At 38.1% G+C, this 23,515-nt stretch overlaps 1 protein-coding gene across 3 annotated transcripts; it reads right to left on the bottom strand.

The window, feature by feature from the left end:
- Nucleotides 1-14,679: 14,679 nt before the first annotated feature.
- Nucleotides 14,680-22,449, bottom strand: LOC113091864 (uncharacterized). Of its 3 annotated transcripts, none has more exons than XM_026257532.1 (2): nucleotides 21,857-22,449; nucleotides 14,680-18,637 (listed from the first exon to the last, which is right to left on the bottom strand). In XM_026257532.1, the coding sequence occupies exon 2, from the start codon at nucleotides 18,098-18,100 to the stop codon at nucleotides 16,316-16,318; it is 1,785 nt and encodes a 594-aa protein (XP_026113317.1). In that variant the 5' UTR covers nucleotides 18,101-18,637; nucleotides 21,857-22,449; the 3' UTR covers nucleotides 14,680-16,315. The 3 variants fall into 3 exon arrangements, with proteins under 3 accessions (XP_026113317.1, XP_026113325.1, XP_026113332.1); XM_026257540.1 differs by having other exon boundaries at nucleotides 22,028-22,449; XM_026257547.1 differs by having other exon boundaries at nucleotides 22,351-22,421.
- Nucleotides 22,450-23,515: the final 1,066 nt, after the last annotated feature.

Below are 23,515 nucleotides of genomic sequence, written 5' to 3'. Positions count from 1 at the left end.
TACTTAAATGATCCCATCTCTCCGGTGTCTCGCCTGGACACGATACAGTAACTAACTGGGAACACACTGCTTAGATACTTCTTAGAACTGTTCTATTTTAACTCAGCGCCAGAAGGCTTTCTAAACAAATTGCAAATGGAAGAAAAAAACATCTTAGAAGAAGGTGTGTGAGATTCTAAACTTTTATGAAAATTGCATGGTTTGAATTATGAGTCATTTAGACTCATATTTTCAGTTTGCTCATATGCTGTTGTCATGCATGATGATGTCAGTATAAAAATGAATACAGCGATGTTGGAAAGCACTCGCCACATGGTCAAGTGCGGTTAGTTTACAGTTCCAGCTTTTTTAAGAGCTTTGTTGTTGTAAGTGAGTGTGTAATTGTGTGTTGACTTCTGTTACCTTTAGTTTTGCAGACTATTCCTCGCCTGACTCACCCTCACACAGAGCGTCTGGCCTCATGTGAGCCCTTGGTCACATGTTCGCACCTCCCAGGTGTTTGGATTACAGCAAAAAGAGCAGGACGGTTCGGGCTGTGGGCGGGAAGCGGTGGAGAGGATGAGAAGAAGATGTGGGCATGGGTGAAAGAGTGCTGTTGTAAACAGACTTCTTTTGTTGGTCCTGTGATTCAGAGAGCTTCTTCCCGACAGCTGCAGGCCCTGTGGTGTGTTTAGTGGGTTTGTTTGGCTGCAGATGTGAAGCTCTGTTACCCATTATCATGATTCCCTGAGTCACTTGTGAGACAGCACAGTCGCCCTTAAAGAAATGCCTTATTTGGCCTGGTCTGAGTGTGTTTGAGTGAAAAGATGTACAGAGGAAAAGTATAGTGGGGGACAAGATGGTCTCTGAAAAATACAGTATAAACCATTTAACTGGCAAGAAATCTGGAAGCCAGTTGAACATTTAAATTAATTGATTTTACATTTCTATTTTTCCATAGTACGTACCCAGCTAACAAAAATGTTGTAAGAATGTTTTCCTAACATTCCATTTGACCTGTTTAAACACTGTGGGAATGTTACGTTTTCTCTGAACATACTAAAACAAAGTTACTTTTAAAATTGTTAGACAAACAGTGGATTATGAATGAAGTACAAATAACATTTTGCTCTAATGTTTTGAGAACGTTATTATAAACCAGGTAACGTTAAACAAAATTTAAATAATGTTAGTGAAAGAACAATTGTTCATAACTTTGAGAGAACTTTGCCAGAATAATTAACACATTCTGAAAGTTTGTCAGTGTTTGCTGAGCAGCCTAATATTCAAATATTAGGTTAGTTGACAAATTTATGAAAGCCCGTTCTTGTCTCAAAAAAAGGTATTTGTACCTCAGAATTTTGACTTACTTTATTATCAATTTCGAGTTTTTTACAATTTATTTTTTCTTAGAAAATTTAGTTTATGTCTTACAATTCTGGTATTCTTTCTCGGCATTCTTACGTGTAAAACCAAATTTCCAAAAACAATAGTCACAATTGCATTTTTTAAAATTTATTCTAATGTAGAATGGTCTTTCGTACAATTTATTTTCTAGATTTTAAGTTAAAATTTATATAAATATTGAGAATGCAGTTTGTCAATTTAATGATCTCTATTTATTTTATTGATTATTATTTGTTTATGTTAAGGCTGATAACTGATAAATTAATGATAGTCTGATAGATTACATTTTATCTAATTTAAATAAATACAGGGTACAACACTTAAAACCTCAAATCATTCATCAAGTAAATTTCAGCTTTAATGAGGGTAAAAGTGCTTGTACAATTAAAGATCAAACATTGACAGATGCAATGTGTTTTGCCAGATTATTTTTTGAAGTGTTTCAATAAATACAAGGTCATAAAACATTTCATGCCAGCAACTCATCTGGACACATTAGTAGATTTTTCAGTCATATAGTTCTCATTTCATGTTAGCTCAGATTTGTGTTTTCTGTCATTTCATTCATGTTGAGAATATGCGGGTTATGGTTGAAAGTGCCTCTGCTCTTAAGAAGCGGCTTACATTTGTAGAATGCCTCTGCAAATCAGCATCATGTCTTGAAGATTAAAGTGTTTTTCAGTTAGCTTGTGCATGTCTGCAAGTATGTAGGTCAAGACTGAGCTGTGTAAGGCACTAATGTTGTGCTGGGCCGTAGGAGGGGATCTGACAGGTTGGCGGCTGTAGGTAACTGGACAGGAGGAGGAGACAGATGCTTATCTCATGGATAATCGGGTTAATGTGTTTGTGGCACCACTGAACTTCTAGTATACTGTATGTGATTAACGCTGTCTAGTTCCAAGGGTAAAAGTGACCTCGGAGAGATTAAAATAGGTGTTTGAATTATGGGGAGCTAGAGGGGCCAGAGACCCCCTAATGTTAGAGCTATCTTTAAAATGCAGGCTGAGGGGGGCTGCTCGACTCAGACTGGCATTTAGAATTATTAAAGCTTTTATTTAAAGGTAATGTAATTTATTCCTGTGATATATATATATATATATATATATGCGATATTTACACTACCGGTCATATGTTTTTATTTTATTTTTATGTATTATTTATAATCAAATGTTATTATATATTTGATGAATAAACTGAGTGAATAATAAAAAATAAAATAGACTATTTTATAGACATCAAAACATTATAATGTAAAGGAAAATGGATATTAATTTTGAGACTTGCTAAAGATTATATTTACCAGTGTTATTGAATTATTGCTATTTTTAAAATACCTTTAACCATTAGATGATAACAAGGGTAATCTAAATATAAAAACAAGACATGAACAATTAAATATACAGAATTAAATGATAATTTAGCATTTTGGAGCTATTTTTAGAATGAGTTGTATGTGAATAATATTGTCCATCTGTGAGGAAGCGGTTTCAGATTTAATTCTATGAAATAATTGTGATCATAGTGATAAGTCAAGAGGATAGTGACCTGGACTTCACAGAGTTCAAGTGTTGCTTTATTAATATGAAGTGTCCTTGTAAGTGGAATATTGATGCAGGAACTGTGAGTGCACAGTGCTTCACACATTATGGATGTATTGATTTATGATTGTAGAATAATGTCTTTTTAATGAAGTGCTTTCATTAGAGCAGTTGGAACATATTTTGTTGCCTTTCACATTTACAAGTAACACAATCTGCCTACAAACCTTATGTTCCCCGGGCCTCACACTGAAGGCAGCTGTTCTATCTGTGCACATTTTCCCCAGAACATATGTCAGTCATGTTCTCACATACGCAGATGCGTGCCTGCAAAACAACCTCTCTCTCTTTCTCCATACCCGCTCTTTTCCTCGTACTCACAGAGTGTGGCAATACCCTGAGCGCTTGCATTGCATAACTCTGGGCTGACTCATTGCTCTAGTGGCCTAATTCATCCTTCGCTTTTAATGGATGAGCAGAAATCTAGTCCTCACTAGAGGCCTCTGCCCCACTTTCTTTGACTTTTTCAAATTGTAGCCTCAATCACGCTCATTGTTTACAATTCTGGCCTCTTTGTGTTCTTTATTTCAGGACTGAGGCATTCTTTTATCTTTTCTTTTATGGCTGTTCTTGGCCTTGCTTAGATAATGGAATGATCTGACGTTGGTGTGCATGACATAATAAAGAGCTGCTACTGAGGCTGGAGCTTTTGTTGGTGCTGATTATGTACTTAACACACACAAATGGTCTAAAAGGACACTTATGCATTTGCAGTTTTTCAAGGTTAAGGTGTGCATTTACAACCTCTTACATTTAATTTAATTAAAGCAAGGTTAATGCAATACATTTATTGTATAGAATTCTAGAATCAACAGTTTTCTAATATGTAGCCCTGCTGTTTTTAATTAATAGGATGTATATAAATAAGAAATTAGTTAAAAGTAGGTGCTATATTCACACTATGATAATGATTCTACTCTTGGTTGTAACTTTGTGTAAGCTGCTTTAAAATGATACTTGAGAAAAATTCTGTAAACATGAATTCAGTTGAAATGTATATCTCATGGTGAATATTGGAAATAACAATTTTAGTTGTTATTGTACACTGAAAAAAATGAAAATGAGCAGGCGTTACCTTAAGGATTTTATTTCTATCTGATTTAACCCTTCAAAATCACTTCTGTTTCTTGTAACTTACTGAATTTAACAATTTAAAACATTTCACCCAAAAATTGTAGATGAGTTGTTCATTGGAACAGATTTGGAGAAATTTAGCATTACATCACTTGCTCACCAATGGATTGTCTGGAGTGGTGTGGATTATTGTGATGTTTTGATCAGCTGTTTGGACTCTCATTCTGACGGCACCCATTCACTGCAGGAGATCCATTGGTGAGCAAGTACTGTGATGCATGAAACAAGTTTTGTAAAATAAAAAAGTTGGCTTGAAAGTTCAAATACTTTTATGGGCCACTGTCTATATAATTCTGAAAGAGCAAAACAGATTTCCTGGGCTTTTATCTGTCTTTAATATTCTGACTTTTGTCTTTTTCTTTTTTTTTAAAATATATTTCTGCCAGTCACATGACCCAAACCCCTTCATTAGAGCAGACAGTCATGCTGTTAATATCAAGCAGTAGTACAGAGGGAAGGAATTTAGCTCACGGTTGAGGTTCCTGTGACTCTCTGTTGCAGGTAATCTGAAGCTGCACACTGTGGGTGATGTGTCGCTATGATAGGAATATTTCACAATAGGGCATCCGTCAATATCATTTCATTCTTTGTTTGGGAAGATTTGGGTTTGATTAAAGTAGCTGATTACAAAAGAGAGGATAATGACAGGAATGAGTGTAATGAGTGATTGTGCCACAGGTGCAGCGGAGGATGGAGGCTGATTTATAAAGAATCAAGAGAGGGAGAAAGATGAACTAGAATAGAAGTGGTGTTGCCAAGACACTAGGGCGTCACTACACCATTACTATCTATTCTGATGTGTTTTTTTTTTAAAGCATTTTGTTAGTGCATTTTGAGTTATACATATATAAAGAGTAATATATCTTATAGATAGATAGTAATATGAGGTATATGACTGTGTATAGTGGTAGCCAAAATTATTAGAACACTACCCAGATAGCAAATGACATGTGGCCCAGTTCTGGCCCACATCTCCCATATTCTTCTGGCCCACATACCGCGCGGAATGACGGCGATGACTCAACCTGAGTCTGGCTGACATATGTCAGCCACAACTGAACCAGATCTGGGCCACATCTCAGAAATGGTGTGGGTGACATCTGGGCCAGATCTGGCCCAGTTTTGTCTGACAGAAGTCAGCCACAACTGTACCAGATCCATGCCGCATCTCACAAATGGCATGGGCGACACCTGGCCCAGATGTCAACCACGCCATTTCTGAGATGTGGCCCATATCCGTCCCAGTTGTGGCTGACTTCTGGGTTAGATATGGCCCATATTAACCCTTTCTAGACACAAAAGAATATGTAATTCATCCAGAATAAAGAAAACACTCATGGGGCCCTATTTTAACGATCTGAAACGCAAGTGTCAAAGCGTGAAGCGCAAGTAACTTTGTGGGCGGGTCTCGGCGCTGTTGCTATTTTCCCGGCGGGATAAATGGCTCTTGCGCCCGGCGCAAATCTAAAATGGGTTGGTCTGAAGTAGCTTCATTATTCATAGGTGTGGTTTGGGCGTAACGTGAAATAAACCAATCGGAGCGTCATCCAACATTCCCTTTAAAAGCAGGTGCGCAAGTTCCATTATGGATTGCTATTATTATGGCGTATTTACCAGGCGCACGCCAGGAGCGGTTCACAGCCGAGGAGACTGATGTTCTTGTAAGAGCAGTGAAAGACAGAGAAGTTGTGTTGTATGGGGATGGGAGAAACCCACCCAAAATAGCGTCGGTTAAACAGGCGTGGGAGGAAATAGCCACAATTGTTTCATCGATTTTTTTTTTTCCTGGTTCTTGACGGACAAACCAATTTGTCAGATGTCCTTATATACATATATGTCTTGCCAATATCGGGCAAACAGGTCTGGTCCTTAATTACTACAATTAGCCTGAATAATTTGTAAGCAAGATTTCACAATGATTTCCGTCATCTCATGTGTTAATTTTTTTTAGTGTAACAATTTATGATTGGCAAAAATAACTGTAGCATCTGTGTAGATTACATGAGCAAAGTGTATGCGCGTTGTGCACGCTATATACATTATGGTCAAGCTTGCGCCCTTAAAATAGCATAATGAACAACGCGCAACGCGCCACTGACTTTAGACTAGGTTTTTTCTGGTCAGTGGCGCAATTGATTAATGGAACAGCAAAATAGCACCAGGGATTGTTTGCGCCGGAACACGCCTCCTTTTTTGCGCTGAACCGCCCAGGGAGCGCAAGTTCATTCACTAGTTTAGCGACGTGCTTCTGTGGAGGGAAAAACGCGCTTTGCGTGGGTGCAAAATAGGAATGACACATGCGTCGGTGTACAAAGTCAATTGCGCTGGGTGCAAGATAGGGCCCATGTAGTCTAAACTGCTTTATTAAAATATAAAAATTTGACAAATATACATACATGAATACAACTGCATGTATAGATATAAAACAAATACATTTACATTATTACAAAATAAAAAATACAGATAAATATTTATAAATATAGTTAAATACACATTAACATTACATTTACATTTAGCAGACACTTTTATCCAAAGCAACTTACAAATGAGGACAATGGAAGCAATCAAAATCAACAAAAGAGCAATGATATACAGGTGCTGGTCATATAATTAGAATATCATCAAAAAGTTGATTTTATTTCACTAATTCTATTCATTCAAAAAGTGAAACTTGTATATTATATTTATTCATTACACACAGACTGATATATTTCAAACGTTTATTTCTTCTAATTTTGACATTTATAACTGACAGCTAAGGAAAATCCCAAATTCAGACGCGGCAGAGAGGAGTGAGTATAAGAAACATTCAGATACACAGGCTGATTCAGTCTTCTGAATTGTGAGTAGTGAACATGCATTATAAACTTCTTTCAAATTAGAATCTGTTGGAGAGATAAAATGTGCAAGATAACGTATATGTACGAATAAAAACATCAAACAAAAAAAATGTATCTTTTACTCTCCAGTACTGAAAGCAGAACTGATAAGGGAGCCCTTGATACTGTGACACAGCTCTTTCAAATTAACATTACCTTTTTTGCAGTGGCGGTAGTTTGTATGTCCATCTATAGTTGCCATCATCTAAGGTCTTTTGAGTACTGGTATCATCTGAAGTCCTCACAAGTCCTGCAAGTCCTGTGCTGTGCAGTTTCTAATAACCCTGGGATGGACATTTGCAGAAACAGGAAGGCAAAGGGAGAAAGATTAGCATAGCTGCTGTTCATATCATTTCAGGCAATGTGCACTTTTTACTATTTCATCAATGGAGTACATTGAGTACTATTTTTAATCTAGTAGGTTTAAACTGAAATAATTTTTCTAGATCCCTTAATAAACATATTATTTGTAGTCTGTTTTTGGGGAACAAACACAGTCTCTATAGAATGGACTGCATATGCCAGAGTCACATTTAATACATTTTAATAAAATTTAACTGGGAGGAACATCATAACTGTAATTTACACAACCATTTAAGAGTTTGGGGTCTGTAAGATATTTTATGCCTTTATAAAAAATCTCTTATGCTCACCACGGCTCCATTTATTGAATCAAATTACAGTAAAATAGTAACACTGTGACTATTACAATTCAAAACAACTCTTTTCTATGTGAATATTATGTTAAAATGTCATTTATTCCTTTGATCAAAGCTGAATTTTCAGCATCATTACTCTAGTCTTCAGTGACACATCTTCAGAAATCATTCTAATATGATGATTTACTGCTCAAGAAAAACATTTCTGATTATGATCAATGTTAAAATACAGACGTGCTGAAATTTCTTTTTGTTGGATTCGTTGTTACATAGACTCCAAACATTTGAATGTTAGTGTTACATGCATCAAATTGTTCAAAATCATCTGTTTCAAATAGTGTTCCTGTAGCTCAACTTGTAGAGCACTGCGCTAGCAAGCAAGTAAGCGCAAGGTTGGGGGTTTGATTCCCCGGGAACACATGATATGTAAAAATTGATAGCCTGAATGCACTGTAAGTCGCTTTGGATAAAAGTGTCTGCTAAATGCATAAATGCAGGTCTTTTGAACTTTGTATTCATCTGTGAATCCTGAAAAATAAAATGCATCACAGTTTCCACAAAAAAAAAATGAAGCAGCACAACTGTTTCAACGCTGTTAATAAGTTTCTTGAGCAGCAAATCAGCATTTCTGAATGATCCATGTGACACTGAAGACTAGAGAAATGATGCTGAAAATACAGCTGCACATCACAGGAATAAATTAGTTTATAATGTATTCACATAGAAAACAGCTATTTTAAATTGTAATAATATATCACAATATTACTCTTTTTACATATTTTAATCAAATAATTACTACAGAGGTGAGCAGAAGATCATTACAAATTGTATCAACTTCAAGCTTTTGAACACTAGTGTACAGTATATTTGAGGTTTGACTTACTGTACTAGTCTTGTGGTCAATAGCATCTTGGAGATGTTGTCTTACAGTAGGTTCACTCCGACTCTGCTGGATGCAGCAGGCCATCAGCACTGAAGAATCTAGGAACAAAACAAGCAATTTGACACAGAGCCAACAATATTTAGTCTGCAGTTCCAGGTTTATTAGATGGAAACAAGCTAGAGCAGGTGAGATGCAAAAAATAAATAAATAAAATAACAGATTCATTGCGATATATGTTGTGAAAAAATGCATATTAGGTTACTTAACCTTTTCAGCGCTTCCTACATCTCTGTCAGCAGCTCCCTTCAGAAATATTGAAATCTTGGACACTCCCTTCTGTTGTAGAAGGATTATTTTGTCACTCTTGAAATCGCAGAACAGTTTTGTTTACCATAAAAGATCAAAACAACTTTAGTTTTCTGCCAATTTTCGCGCTCCTTGATAACGTGACGTCATCGATAAACAGTAAAGTGTAAATGTTAAGGTTAAATAAATTAAGCAATTTCCAATCTTCCATTGAAAGATTACCAACAAAACAGTCAAAAGCTAGCATCTACAGATGAAGATTTGACTAAAAGCCCAAACTTTCATAAATAAGACCACAAAAGAGTTATCATACCTGACGATACGTCGTCTGAAAACGGTAAAAACGCTAACGAAGACATTAAACCATTCCTATAAAGTAAATAAACAACAGAAGCGAGTCAAATACAAGTAAGAGAAGTGTCAACAACAGTTATAAGTAGTATTTGTGTGATTTTATGGACTTAACTCACCTGAAAACAGTGAAATCAGCGAGAAACGGGGTGTTTCCTCGTGACATTTGCAGTGTTGCGCTCCGTTTCCATGGCAACTCCATCCGGTCCGCGCGCACGCCCATGAAAGGACGTCACGAATTAAAAGTCACACGCTTACGTTACATTAATAAACATATGAATAAACATATGCGCCTTATTTTTTTTTTCTGTAAGAGGGGGCGCGGCCATTTGTAAATTTAATGTGTCTGGCTTTCGGTGTCATTCCAGCTATAATAGCTGTACAAACAGCTGTACTGTTGCAAACTGCTGTATCTTACTATGTTATTTTTAATGTATTGTCCTAATTATGAACGAACTGGTTTGTAGTGCAAACAGTTTTACCGTTTACTGCACTTTGTTCTTCTTGTTATTTCCCTATAACCATGACCATAAGTCTCACGCATTCACATACAATTGTTTGGTGGATAGAATTAGATCACTACATAATTAAAAATATCATTCAATCATGATTTTGGTAATTTAAAATTCATTTTGTAGTTCTATAGCCTAGTGCAAAATGCCAGGCCTGCACATAATAGTGGGACAAAGTGGCACTTTTATAGTTTAAGATTTTGTATTGTTGCTTTTACGAACACTCATATATGTATGTATGCCTGTGTGTGTGTGTATATATATATATATATATATATATATATATATATATATATATATATATATATATATATATGTGTGTGTGTGTGTGTGTGTGTGTGTGTGTGTGTGTGTAAGGTGCATCTTGAAGAAATGTGAATATCATGAAAAAAGTTCATTTTTTGTAACTTTTTTTATTAAAAAGTGAAATTGTCATATATTCTAAAGATTCATAATTTATTTTGATTTCTTTTGATGATTAGAGCTTAATTTAATGAATGTAATTATTGCATTTAAAAGTTTAAAAAAGGAGTTAAACAAATATTATTTAATTATTTAAAATGATTTTTAATGAAACTTTGTCCTGTGGTGTGACAGTACAGGTGTCAAAATGGAGGACTTTTTTTTTTTTTTTATCACACCAAAGGACGTTTCAGCCTTTTCTGTCAATTAATGACCTTGCTAATCCAAGCTAACCTGTCATTAGTGGCAAGCAAGGCACATTTGCAAAACTTTCTAGGATTATGTAGCTTAACATGCACTTTTTAATAAAAAAATATATATAATTTAGGGGTGTCATATTAATGCACAACAAAGCATAAATTTTTTTTAGTGGTTCCGAAAAAGTTCAAAGGACATGGTGTCACACCAGAGGACATGGTACAAAAATGTAAAAAAATCAAATAACATTGCTGCTTCATAACAGGTCCGTGTAGGTCAAATAAATGTGTGTATGTATTTATATTACGTGTCCTGAAATATTATGGGCGTCCAGTACTCAAAATAATTTTAGAACTACTGACTGGTAAAGTAAGGTGATCTGCCAGGACGTGTCTTCAGGAAATGGCACATCTGGTCACCTGGTATAGGCCATATCTGGCCCACATACAACAAGCCATAACTCAACCTAAAACCGGTTTGTCACACATGGGCCAAATCTGGCCCACACACAGCAAGCCACCACTCAAAATAAAGCCGGTTTGTCGCACACGGGCCAGATCTGGCCCACACACAACAAGCCACGACTCAAATTAAAGCCGGTTTGTCACACACGGGCCAGATCTGGCCCACACACAGCAAGCCACGACTCAAATTAAAGCCTGTTTGTCGCACACGGGCCAGATCTGGCCCACACACAGCAAGCCACGACTCAAATTAAAGCCGGTTTGTCGCACACGGGCCAGATCTGGCCCACACACAGCAAGCCACGACTCAAATTAAAGCCGGTTTGTCGCACACGGGCCAGATCTGGCCCACACACAGCAAGCCACGACTCAAATTAAAGCCGGTTTGTCGCACACAGGCCAGATCTGGCCCATAAACAGCATGCCGCAACTCAAACTAAAACCGGCTTGATGTGTGTGGGCCAGAGATGGCCCATATAACCTTTGCCGCTGCCAGAACTGAGCCAGATGTGCCATAGTTGGCCCAGATGAGGCCCGGATATGTATGCTATCTGGGTAGTATTTTCATCAGCTAAAAATGGTTTAAATCAGTAATTTCTATCTTTTGCTGTAGGGTGTCTGTAGGAAATATCATTTTACATTTCCAAACATTAATTTTGCCATTAATTGTTATAATCCAGTGAAATTTGTGTTTGCACAAGGAGTCTGACAACAGCCAGTGCTCCAAACAGAGATCTGATCTCATCATCATCCAGTCTGTCTGGAATAACATGAAGAAACTGAGACAGACTAAATCCAGAAGAACTGTGACAACGTCTCCAAGACTCTTCAAGAGACCTATCTGCAAAGCTACCTGAAAAAGTGCATCGAGGGCAAAAGCTTTAAACGAAAAGGATGCTCACACCAAATGTTGATTTAATTTTAGTTAATAGAAGTTAACTGATAAAGAAAATCTATTTATGACATTATATTTGGCACCATCCTCATTTTACAACATTTTACACAAGTACCTAAAACTAAACTACTGTAGCTTTGCAGGTAGGTTTCTTAAAGCATCATGGAGACGTGTGTCTCTGTGTGCGTGTGTGTGTGTGTGTGTGAGAGTGATTACTTTTTTGGGAAAGTTTAAAAGAACTGCATTCATTTGAAATTAAAATCTTTACCAACATTATAATTTCTTTACTGTCACTTTTGATCAAATTTATGTTTTTTCTGAATAAAAGTAAAATGTATAAAATTTCGTACCCTTTCATTCAGATATCTCACCATGAACATTTTCTCTTTTTCTCCCTTTTTTCAGTAAAAAAAAAAACCTTTTTGTTTTATTTGAGAAAAACTGACAGAATAATTAAAATAGTGTAAGTAGTATACAGTGAAATTTTTTTTTATTAAATTGTTGTTGTTAAATTGTCGCAGTAAGCACTACTGAAAAGGAGAATGGAGAGAACATAAAGGCAGTGAGTGCATGTTGAATGACCTAAGGGCTAATAAGAGAACAAAATAAAGAGGGTCATACTGTACACTTTAGGATTGAGGGAATGGGGTGTGGGCAAGGCTGGCTGACCTACATTCTGCTGCCCTTTCACTGATCTGCCTCTGTGAATCACACTGCCTCTTTTAAACTCTTACCAACACTTATTAGACACGCAAACATACCCTCATTAGTACACATCCTGTGATGTCGTTATATGATATACACCTGCGTATACGCACGCACATCATTGCATTATAATGATTACTGTTCCACATGACACACATACACACTCAGACACTTCTCCCCTTGTTTGCGCTCTCTATTTTTTGACCTACATCTTAGGCAGCTCAGTTACGTAACCAGAGTTATGTTGTGCTCTGGAATCCCAGCGCTCCTGCAGATGTTCAGAGACAAAACATCTTCTCTTCCCACTCCATTCCTCTCTCTGGCCTCTTTTCCTCTGTTCTTCCTCTCCTCATTTAACTTTTCCTCCTCCTCTGATCACATTTTCTGCTCTAGTTTTCCTCCTTGTCCTGACTCTGCTCTTTGGTTACACGTACACTGGGATTATTAGTGCACATTGACAATCTGGGATACAAAATCTAATATGAATGTTTTAGTAAACAGAAGAGATAAACACATGAAATATAAGAAATATAATCTGCATCAATTTGAGGTCACTAATTCAACATGTACTGTGTGAAGCTTTGTACAAAAAAGGCAGATTTTCTTGTTAAATAAAACAAAATACGCACTTGTGTAAGAAATGTTCTGTATAAATAAATGTGGCCTTTAATTTAACTTTAATTTAGCAATTTTTACATTACTCATAAACTCTTGTTTTCCTTATATATTATTTGCATTACGTATTAGCAAATATGCAAATAGTCTCTGCTTCCTGTAGATAAGGTGTATGAATCATTAAAGGACTGGAAGTCAAGCACTGCTGCAAATGGTTAAAGAACTCTCGGACGTTTCTCAGCTACACTGCAGCACTGAATTGTGTTTTTGCTGTTCAGTATTGAATTGAATGGTGTTCAGTTATTACTGAGATCACAATGCAGCTTTCTGCTTACTCCTCTCTAAGCTCTCTGCAGGCTGGATGACGTATCTGGACCTCCACCCTCTCTCCTCCCCAACCCTCACTCTCTGAATTCCCCTTTTCTCATCCCTCTCCTCCCCTTCACACTGACCTACTTTTCCACTGACCTGCTTTCATAATGTTCCGCATACTCCGAACAGATTAAAAAAAAAAAAAAAAAACGAGGGAAATAGTGAAAAAAAAAGTGAAAAAAAGACCATCGAAGAGAACAAAGCACTGCAGCTCTTGCTAAAAGTCACCTTGCTTTTGTTCTTGCATTGGCTCTTGCTACCGTAGCAACCGGTAGTGCGGCACAGATCTGTGCTGGTTTTCATGTGATGTCATCAACAACAAGCAAACAAAAATATTAGATTTCTTTTAATGAATGCACTCATAACAGATGATTTGGCTGTTCGGTTGTAGTTGATTTATTGTAGAACAGGTAGTACTTTTAAGGTTTTACAGCAGGTTGTATAAGTGCCATGCATATTACTCAATGCTGGACAGGGTAAGTGATATAACAAACTGGCAGTCTACCAGGAGCAATAAATTAATAAATAAATGACAGGTAATCGTTAACACTTGAAAATGAGTGTCAGAGAAGATCTAGTTGAGAATTAGCGAGAAAGTCAAGATTTAATTTTTTTTGGGACGAGGGTTTTGAAAAGATTGTATTGTGACCGGCACTTCAAGCGACTCTTTTTATAATGACAGTTGCTATCAGAACAGTTACATAACTTGTTTTCTGCTCTGGTCTATTTTTCTTCTTCTTTGAATTAATGTCTGTACTTTCAGTACAGTATTTTCACGAGCAGTGAACAGAGTGACCGGCTACATCATGTTCCTTTCCAGTTATTCCTGTAAATTTGGTATAATTTGCAGCTGACTTTATGACATTGGTAATTGAATCCATCAATGCATATTTGGAAAAGAGAAAATGAAAGCATTTTTATGTGTACTTCTATTTGTTCACAGCCTGCCGGGTGTGTGTGTGTGTGTGTCTTTGGGCTGTGACACAAGTGCTGTGACTTGGCCAGTGTTACATCATATTGGATGACTCTTGCGCCCTGCAGGAGTACCAAGTGTCCCTATGCATTTACAGAGCTCTCGTTTCAATTAGTTTATGGTGCTAGGACGGGAGATGAAAAGGCAGAAGCTGGAACCATAAAGTTGCTTTGCTTTTCCGTTGGTCTGGTTTAAAATCTTGTGCAAGTGCAGACTGGTAGTGTTTATGCTTATGGGGCATTAGGGCTTGTGTGGGCATAGCTGAGGTATAAACAACATTAGGCAACTTAAATTCAACATACAATGTTTTATTATTCTTTCCACACCTTTAGTGTCATTCTGAGCACCTCGACAGGTACGACCACCTCTTTTAACAAACATCTTTTTTTTCTTCTTTTTTTTTTGGTAAATACCACACAATACACCAGGGTACAGAGGTGAAATAGATTAACAGGACATGAAAATACATACTGTATCACATTGAGGTGAACAGACAACAAGAAATATTAACCCGAAAAGAATAATAGCATTGGAATATAAAATAAAATACAATATTAATAATAATAATTATTATAGAATGCCAAAATAAACTTGATACAAACTTAAAATACTCAAAAGAGAGAATTTGTCTGTACATTTTTTACATAATGGCCAGTGCCAGGCACCTGTTTGGGAACAATAAACACAGATTGTATAAAATCTGATGAAAATAATTCAGTGCAGAAGCAGCTTTCAGCTGTGGTAAATTCTACAAAGACAACTAGTGGGATTGGATTTGTGTCTAGATAACACTTAGTCGCGTACTGCAGCATTTTACTGTGTGTTAACTTTTTATACGCAACAGTTAATGGGTATGATGATGCAATGGGCTACACACACCAAAGGAGAACCTCTCCAGTTCTGCGTAACCTCAACCGTTTCTTCTCATGAGGTAGCATGTGAGGCTTCTCTGAAACCTGACCACAGAGAACACGGCCATCTTGAGATGGCAATGATATATCTTACACTTTGTACAGTCCGCATATTAATTCAGCCTCGGGAGAGACCGCCTTGACGTTTCTAAAAGGGTTTTTACTCTAATTGAGCTAAATGTCAGATGTACTTTTTCAAAAAAAGGATTGGTCACAGTGACCTTTAGAAGAGGTGATCCATCAGGCTTTTTTTTCCACTGGTTAACCTTGACCTATGAATGACCGAAACACTATGAAGAGAACATTCTCTTGAACATAAATACAATGATTAAAAAAATATAATGGAAGCATAAGATGTGAACCTTAGGAAAGGACTATACAGGAATTCAAACAGTAAGAAGTAGACAGTGTTCGTAGTCTTTCTCCCACTTTTCTACTCTTTAAGATTGACACGTCATTTTTTTCATAAAATATATTGAAATATGATATGTTTAGTCATGTCACAGTATTATAATAATCCAAGTGCTTCAATAATGCTAAAGTCCAAAGGCAGAGGAGAGAGACAGGCTTTAAACCGGTTGAAATCGGTAGAGAGAAAAGGACTTGTGCCTTCAACTCCATCAACTTGTTCAGAGACTACCCATCAGTTTAGCTACGAAACATGGTAGAGATATGTAAATAGTCAAAGGTGAAGTCAAAGGTTGCTATACAGAGTTTTGTTTTCGAAAGAGGAAAAAGATCATTTGAAAGAGCTTGATTTCCTCTTTGTAACTTAACAGTTAAGTGCTTATGAAAGGGAGTAAGAGAACACAGCTGCATTAAAAGGTCACAGAATCACTCTTGATAAGAAAACGGACCAAGAACGCAAGTTACTTTCTTGTTGTTGTAACATATAAGCAATAGACTTTAATGCAATTAATTGGTACCATTTTCATTTTCCTTTCTATGGATGGTAAAGGTGACATTTATCAAGTCCTGTCTTAACTCCATTAAAGCATGTGATGTGCCAGTTTCAATCACGTTTCTTGTTTCTGCTACCTCGTCCTCCTGAGCTCCTCTTCCCGGTTTCCTTCCATTCCTCTTCATTCTCTCTGGAAGGGGACTGTTGTGTGCAAAGTTCATCTGCTGTCTCACTCTCCCCTTCCTTGCTTCCAGAGCTGCTGCCTTGCTGCTGGTTAACCTGCGCTAGCGCCAGGTATGGGTGCTGAGGCAGAGCGGAATCAGGTGACGTAGCAGCTGTTGTAGCCGGGACGTCTTGGGAGCCACCGTTAGATAGAGCTCTATACTTGAGCCTTAGCTTGTGTGGCAGAGCAGTGCCTTTCATTTCACCTTGGTTGTCTCCATACTGGTAAGCATCACTGGCGACCATGCAGGGTGAGGATGCTGACTGGTGGATGGCATGATATCCACCAGTATCAGAGGAAGAGGATGAGGGAGATTCATCATCAGTGGAGGCTTCCTTGTCAGAGCTGCGTGGGTCTCCATCGCTAGAGGAGGTGTCCTTGCCTGAGGAGGAGTGCTCTTGGTAGAAGCCATCTGCTTTTGGACAACCTTCATATGTTAGCACTGGTGGCTCCTCGCTCAGAGTGCCGAGGTAGGCATTGGACCGCTGGTATATGTGGGCTTTTCCAGCCTCGTTGACCAAATCTGGGGCAAAAGAATTTGGAGTGCCCTCTTGAACCGGACTTCTGCACTGTCCTTGAATGCTCAGGTCTTGCTGCTGTATGACAAACCGCCTGCTCTCCTCGGCACCTGCCTTGAATTCATAGCTTGGAGAATCCAAAGACCTCCTGGCCAGCTGCTGAGCCACCTCTGAAAGAGTCTCTAAACCATCCGGTCTTATTGGTAGATTGCACCCTGTCTGAGTAAAATGAGTAATTTGCCCATTCTGTTGTGTTTGGGATGCCACCTGCTGATCTATGTCCTCAACCCTTTGGCTCTCAACAGGATATGAGCTACTTCCGGAACGAAAGAGAATGACACTTCTTTGGGGTGTGGTGGAAGGAGGGGCTGGGTTATTGACAGATTCTTGGTGTTCCATTTCTTGCGCTTGGTGATTTTCCAGTCGTCCAAGACTTTGATGGCCATTGAACATGCCATTAAGTACACTTGCCTCAAGCCTGTTAATGTCCATTCCAGAGCTCTCGTGTTTGATGTCAAAGTTGATAGGTTCAGGACTGTCCCGTGAGGATCCATCAGACATGTCAGATAGTGAGCCATGTGGGGAGTATTTGTGTAACATTGTGTGGCGTTCACTCCTTGTCGTCTGCTCAGCCTCTGAGGAATCAGAGTTCATCATGACCTGAGAAGCGCTGGAGTATCCACTGCTTGAGTAATATGGATTTCCGGAAGTTGCTCCGCTACCATTAGCTCCATTAGTCGCTGCCTCGCTAGCATTGCTGATCTGCTGTGTCTTCTCCCTGTAAGAGGCAGAGGTTATCAGTCCAAATCTTAGTTTCAATTGCAGGAGTTCTGTCTTCAGCCGCACATTCTCCTCATTCAGTGCCATTACCCTGTTCTCCAACACCATATCATTGAGCCGGCGCTTCTCCCTTGACCTTTTGGCAGCCTCGTTATTCTTGCGACGTTTTTCCCAGTACGATGCATCTTTCTTTTCATCTGAGATGAACTCCCGCTTTCGCCGACAGGTCATGTTGGGTTTTGGTTTTATTAGACGGCCTTGACGAGGAGGGCTGGTGATTTGCGGTGATGGTAAACTCTCACTGTAGTTTGAGAACGTTTCTAACGTATCCAAACTGGAACTGTTGTTTTGGGTAGGAAGATTTAGGCTTTCCATTGTAGTCCTTTTAAGGCCAGTTTGTATAACTGGCACTCAGTGGACATTAAAAATTTATGTTGTAATACTGAAGAGTGTCTGTTTCTGATTCAGATTTCAAAAACACACTTAATAGTCAGTATGCACAATGATGTACGAGGTCCTGTTTTTCCTCCAAAGAGGAACTGTACGTATTTCTGATTGGTGCCTTTTTCCTCCTACTCTAACCAGTCTTTCAAACCTTTCAAGTGTCCAGACTGGTTAAAAAGATAAGAAAAAGATGAAAGGCAACAAAAACAACCGTCATTGGATAGGTGTGTTACAAGTTTAGTAAGGATAGTCTTCTTTTTAGTTTAGCTTGATTTTAGTTCTTTCTTAACTTAAGACAGTTTAATTTGTTGATTTGGTAAAGATCTTTGTTCTTGATGGGTGAGGTGGCAGTGCAGGCTGCGATTGCGGTTGAAGAATAAACTTTCTTTTTCCAAGCACCTCGAAAGATTGATCATTCGGCAGATCCGTCTCAGCTCAATGTTTTAGCGCAATCTTTGATGAACAGATCTGTAAAGACAATGAAACAGGATATGTTTACTTAAAATGTGCCTACAAGAATGAATAAAACAAATGTGTCATTGAATTAAAGGTAAGAAGAAGTAACAATGCAGAATAAATACATAGTGTATTATTTTCAAAGTTTTCTACTTTATTGCACTGGTGACATTGCCATTTTTAAACTCCGTTGTAGGTTTATGTATGAAGTTAAGTAGTAGACTACTTTCAGTCCCTTAAATTAGAACAAGCATTTAACTTTAATTTGAGGGTTTTGTGAAGACCTTTCCCTTACAATTAGTATTCAAATGTTACAGCTTTGCTGATAAATACTACGGATGAAGGTCAAATGATGCAATAGCAAAATGTATTCTCTCTAGTAATTCGGAAACATCGCAGTGTTCCATTTCCAATCTTGGCAGCAACTGAAATGTTCTGCTTCTCCTCTGTCCTAAGAGCTCTAGAGAAATGTAGGTCAGTAGAGTAGCATAGCACAGCGAGTAGGAGATCACGCTGTGCTGCAGTAGGACACTTATTGTGTAAGATACTGCACTGTCACATAATCAGAGACACCTGAATGACTGCTAGGACTGCAAGCAAAGGAAGCACAACAGAAGAGTACTAAAGGTGTGGAATATCCGGAATAACCCTCATTTCTCTTTTTATCATTTATTTGGGATCCAAACATCATTTATTGACATTGTAACTAAGAACATTTGGTTTACTAAAAATAAGGAGTACGTAATGTACAACTAACTTTTTAACTGACTTCTTATTGGGCTTTTTTATAATTTGGACTTTGTCCTTGATTTGTTAGGTCATCCAATTTTGCAGCTTATCATGAGAAACTGAATTCATGTTACATAACCACACACAGCTATTGCACCATTGCTAAAACACAACCTCAACCCCAGGCATTCTCATGGTTCAACACTAAAAAGAGGAAGAGGAACAAAAATGTGCAGAACAAACAGCCCATTGTTCTCAAAAGCAAACATAGAACTTTGCATAGGACTGTTTTGTTTAAACCAGATTTAATTTTCCCTTATCTTCAACCACACGAGTGAGTTTTACTTTGTATTTCTACATTTGTGTGTAGCTTTGTCCATTGTGGTTAGGCTTAACCCAGTGTGGGGACAGAGCATCCAGAAAACATGGAAGCACAAAGAATCTGGTCCATGCATGGCCATTTTTCCGTAGCAACGCAAACAAGAGCAAGGGGGAGGGCGGTGGACGTTGCGCATGTGTCCCACTGACCTAGAAACCGGCTGCTCCGTAAACATGGTGCGTGCGCTCACTGGGTCCAACGCTATGCTGTAAAATAGGTCAGTGGGGCGGTAACGGTGTGTGCGTGCGCGGGTGTATGTCTGTGATAGAGTGCGTCTGAGCAAGTGGGGAGGAATTATAGTGCCTACCAAAAATAGTATGCTTGGGTGAGGGAGGAGTTAAGGATTCCAATTGGGGGATTAGACAGGAATTTACCAGCACTGCGGAGGTAAAAAAAAAAAAAAAAAAAACCGAATACGTCAGCATCAGAATATTAGATTAAACTGTGCTTTGAATCACTCCAGTGATGCACTGATACGCATCAAATACACTAGCATTTTCCTGACATGCAATAAGAAAGGGAGGAAGATTTCAAAATGAGGGATTCTGTTCTTACAACACAAGGTTTGTTCAATGTGGTCCAGTTCATCAGCTATAAAACAGAGAAAGAGGTACTGCGCAGTTCAGACTGTCATCACAGTCAAGGATCATTTTAGGACACGCTGAGCTAAATTCAGACACCTACATTACTATAAATATAGTGCCTGTAATCCTTTATTTAATGGTAGATTAGTGATTTAGTATAGGAATGATTTCCAAAGAATAAGCAGGAAGACATAACCGACCACATGCACATTTGTGTTATTGGTTCTCCCAGGTTGTTTACTTTTCCTCTTCCAAGAATAAGTGTCCACAATTCAGAAAAAAGAGCTTGAGGCCAGTCAGACACCGTTATGCACTGTTTCACATGGATAGTGTGTACAACTGGAAGCCTCCCTGCATGTTCTCTCCCAGTCACATGTAGGCAAAACTGTTACGCCTCCAGTCTTCTTTCCAACCTAAAAGCCAAGTAGGCCAGTGAGACAGTATGTTGGCTAGACTATTAATTACAGGGGTTAATGTTAAAACCACAATAGCTGTCCATGAAAACTGAGTTCACAGCAACTTGTCAGAGACTAGGATGCTCTTCAGATTATATGACCACTTGTGTGCATGTAATTGTTTGGTTTTTTCCTTAAACAAAAATTTTCTTATTTGGTTTTCAGACTGATGCTTAGTATTGTGAGAAGTTTGGGAGCAATGTAAGGCAGTTTCAGATTCCTGACATTGCTGAACAGGGAGTGGTGGGATTGTTAAGGGGCAAAATGTACTTAGTTCGGGAGTAGGTCAGCCTTTTATGAGCCCAGCATGCAATGGGTATTGCATCACAGTTAAGTTATGATAAATTGTTAAACATTTGCACATTAGTCTGCTAGTCTTGCTTTTGACTAAACCTAACTCTCTCTTTCCCAACCAAAAGTTTTACGTCGCTTCACATTGCTCCATAATTTAAGAGACACGCACTCATATTACAATAATTTCATTAATTCACTGTCATTATTAGGCTACTGTGACGTGATTATTGAACATTCTCTGTTCGCCAGTGAACATCGTGCAACCAAACAACTCCTCGCGTGGCATCAAAACGCATCCTATCGGGATATCCTATTTTACAAGCAACCACGCTGTAAGAAACGCTGACTCCCAACTAATTCATTGACATGCAAGGGTGCCACTGCAATGCACAGACATTAACTGACCCCACAGCCGCTCTTGCGTTTGGATTTCGTAATGATCACCTCCTCCCCCACGCCACGACCGTCTCGTCTTGACATTGAATGTTAATATGTATGCAATGCACAATGCAATATAATCTGTTGCTACATTACACTCCACTATATGCCAAAATTAACAATAAAGAAAATAATAATAATTGAAAATCAAATAATGTGTCAGTCGGGGAGTCATTTGCGTGGCATGCCGACACTGAGTCCGTTTCCATGTGAACAATAACATGCAATGACCACGTTGCAAGGTATGAGCCTAGCCTACAACTGCTTAGCCTGCTACAAGCTCTGTAAAACACAATACATACAGCACGAGTTATGAAATATTATATGATAAACCGACTGCAGTTGAACTCACCGAAGTGAAATAGCAAATTCCTTTCGTTAAATGGAAGAATCCTCTTTTATTCTTCAATAAATCGTTTCTCTGCGCCTCTAAATGCGGATTCTCGTCCCGGTTCTGCCCGTTCTTCCTTTTACAACTTCAGTCTGGGCTGAAAATGTCCCGCGTGGGTCGTGGTCCACTCACCGGCTTTGTGTGGATTAATGTGTCTCCCTGAATGTGCTGCTATTCACCGTCTATCTCTCTCCCTCCCTCTTCGGCTTTATGTTTTGTCGGAGGCTTTGCTCCAATTTTCCTCTCTTACACACACGTACACACACACTTTCTCCTCTCGTCGTCCTCGAATGTGTGTTAGTAGGTCAGCGGTTGCATAACACGGAGCTTCGGGTGCCTAGTCACGTTTTTGTTCATCACGACGATACACAAGCCTCCGCTCCTGCCGAAATAAACGAAGGGGGAACGGAGGAGGTCAAAAATGCTATTCTCCCGTTCACCGTACCGACACTCACCCGATCCACCGATCACATACACGACAAACAGCAGTGTGCGGTGGCTTCAACACGCCTCTGTGTGTCTGTGTACGCAACACTTCAGCTTCTCTGGAAGAAGAAGGAGGTTACGAGACTGCTAAACTGTTGCGTAAATATGCACAATTACATAAAAGATACTTTGGCTCAAAGAAAAGTCTCAGTTGATTACAATCTATCTCACCGTCTATTTTGAAACGTTTAAGTAGGCTACATTCCTTAAAATATTTTTGGTTCTTTCTTTTAAATATTATATCAGTAAAATAATGTATTTAAGTATTATTAAATTAAGTGCATTGTTCCATCTCAAACGGAACAATGTATTGTTTTAATGGTTAATGGTTTTATTAATGATGATAATAATAAATTATTAGGAAAGTAATATATTATATTATTATTGTAATTAGAATATTATAGCACTATTATTATTTACACTGTGGTACAAATTAGCAGTTGCTTTACTGTAAGTACAATGTAACAATATGAACATTTTAAGTACATAGTAAAGACATTTAATATAGCATAACATTGAATTATATACTGAAATATTAGTGATGATGAGTCTAAAATAAACACTAATATAATTTAGCTGCCTGTTATTTACTTTGTGGTTTCACATAAGGGATTATCAGTTGCCCAAAAAATGCCCAACAAAAGCTTGTTCAAGAAGGATGCATGACTTGTACATATCCTGTCTCTTTTAAAACATGATACAGGCCAAGGTTAGAGTCCCAGAACAGGAAGCCAAGTTCGAGATACATTCTTAACATTTTATTCTTGCATTTTCTCATATTTAGGTTATGTGTACGTGTGTGTCCTTATTACACAACATGAATCTGTATGTTCTTCCTGTTTTACTTCAAGTTCCTTGACCTGAATAATGTTACAGGGGACAGTACAGTTCCCAGAAAGTGCTAATTATACATAAACAAAAAGTAAACGTCATATAATAACTATAGGGTTATTATAATAATTTTGAAATCTTACAAACCTGATTCGAAATCACTTTAAATGCGTCTTTGTAAATGCACTTGACTCTGGTCCATTCGTGGAAATGTTTGTTCAAAGAAACTTTTCATTAAAATGTTACATTTACATGGAAGTCATACAAAGGCCATCCAAGATGTAGATGAGTTTGTTTCTCGAT

The sequence above is a fragment of the Carassius auratus genome, chromosome 6, assembly GCF_003368295.1.
Source record: "Carassius auratus strain Wakin chromosome 6, ASM336829v1, whole genome shotgun sequence".
NCBI classification, from domain to species: Eukaryota; Metazoa; Chordata; class Actinopteri; order Cypriniformes; family Cyprinidae; genus Carassius; species Carassius auratus.
This window is presented reverse-complemented; position numbering and strand designations above follow the sequence as displayed.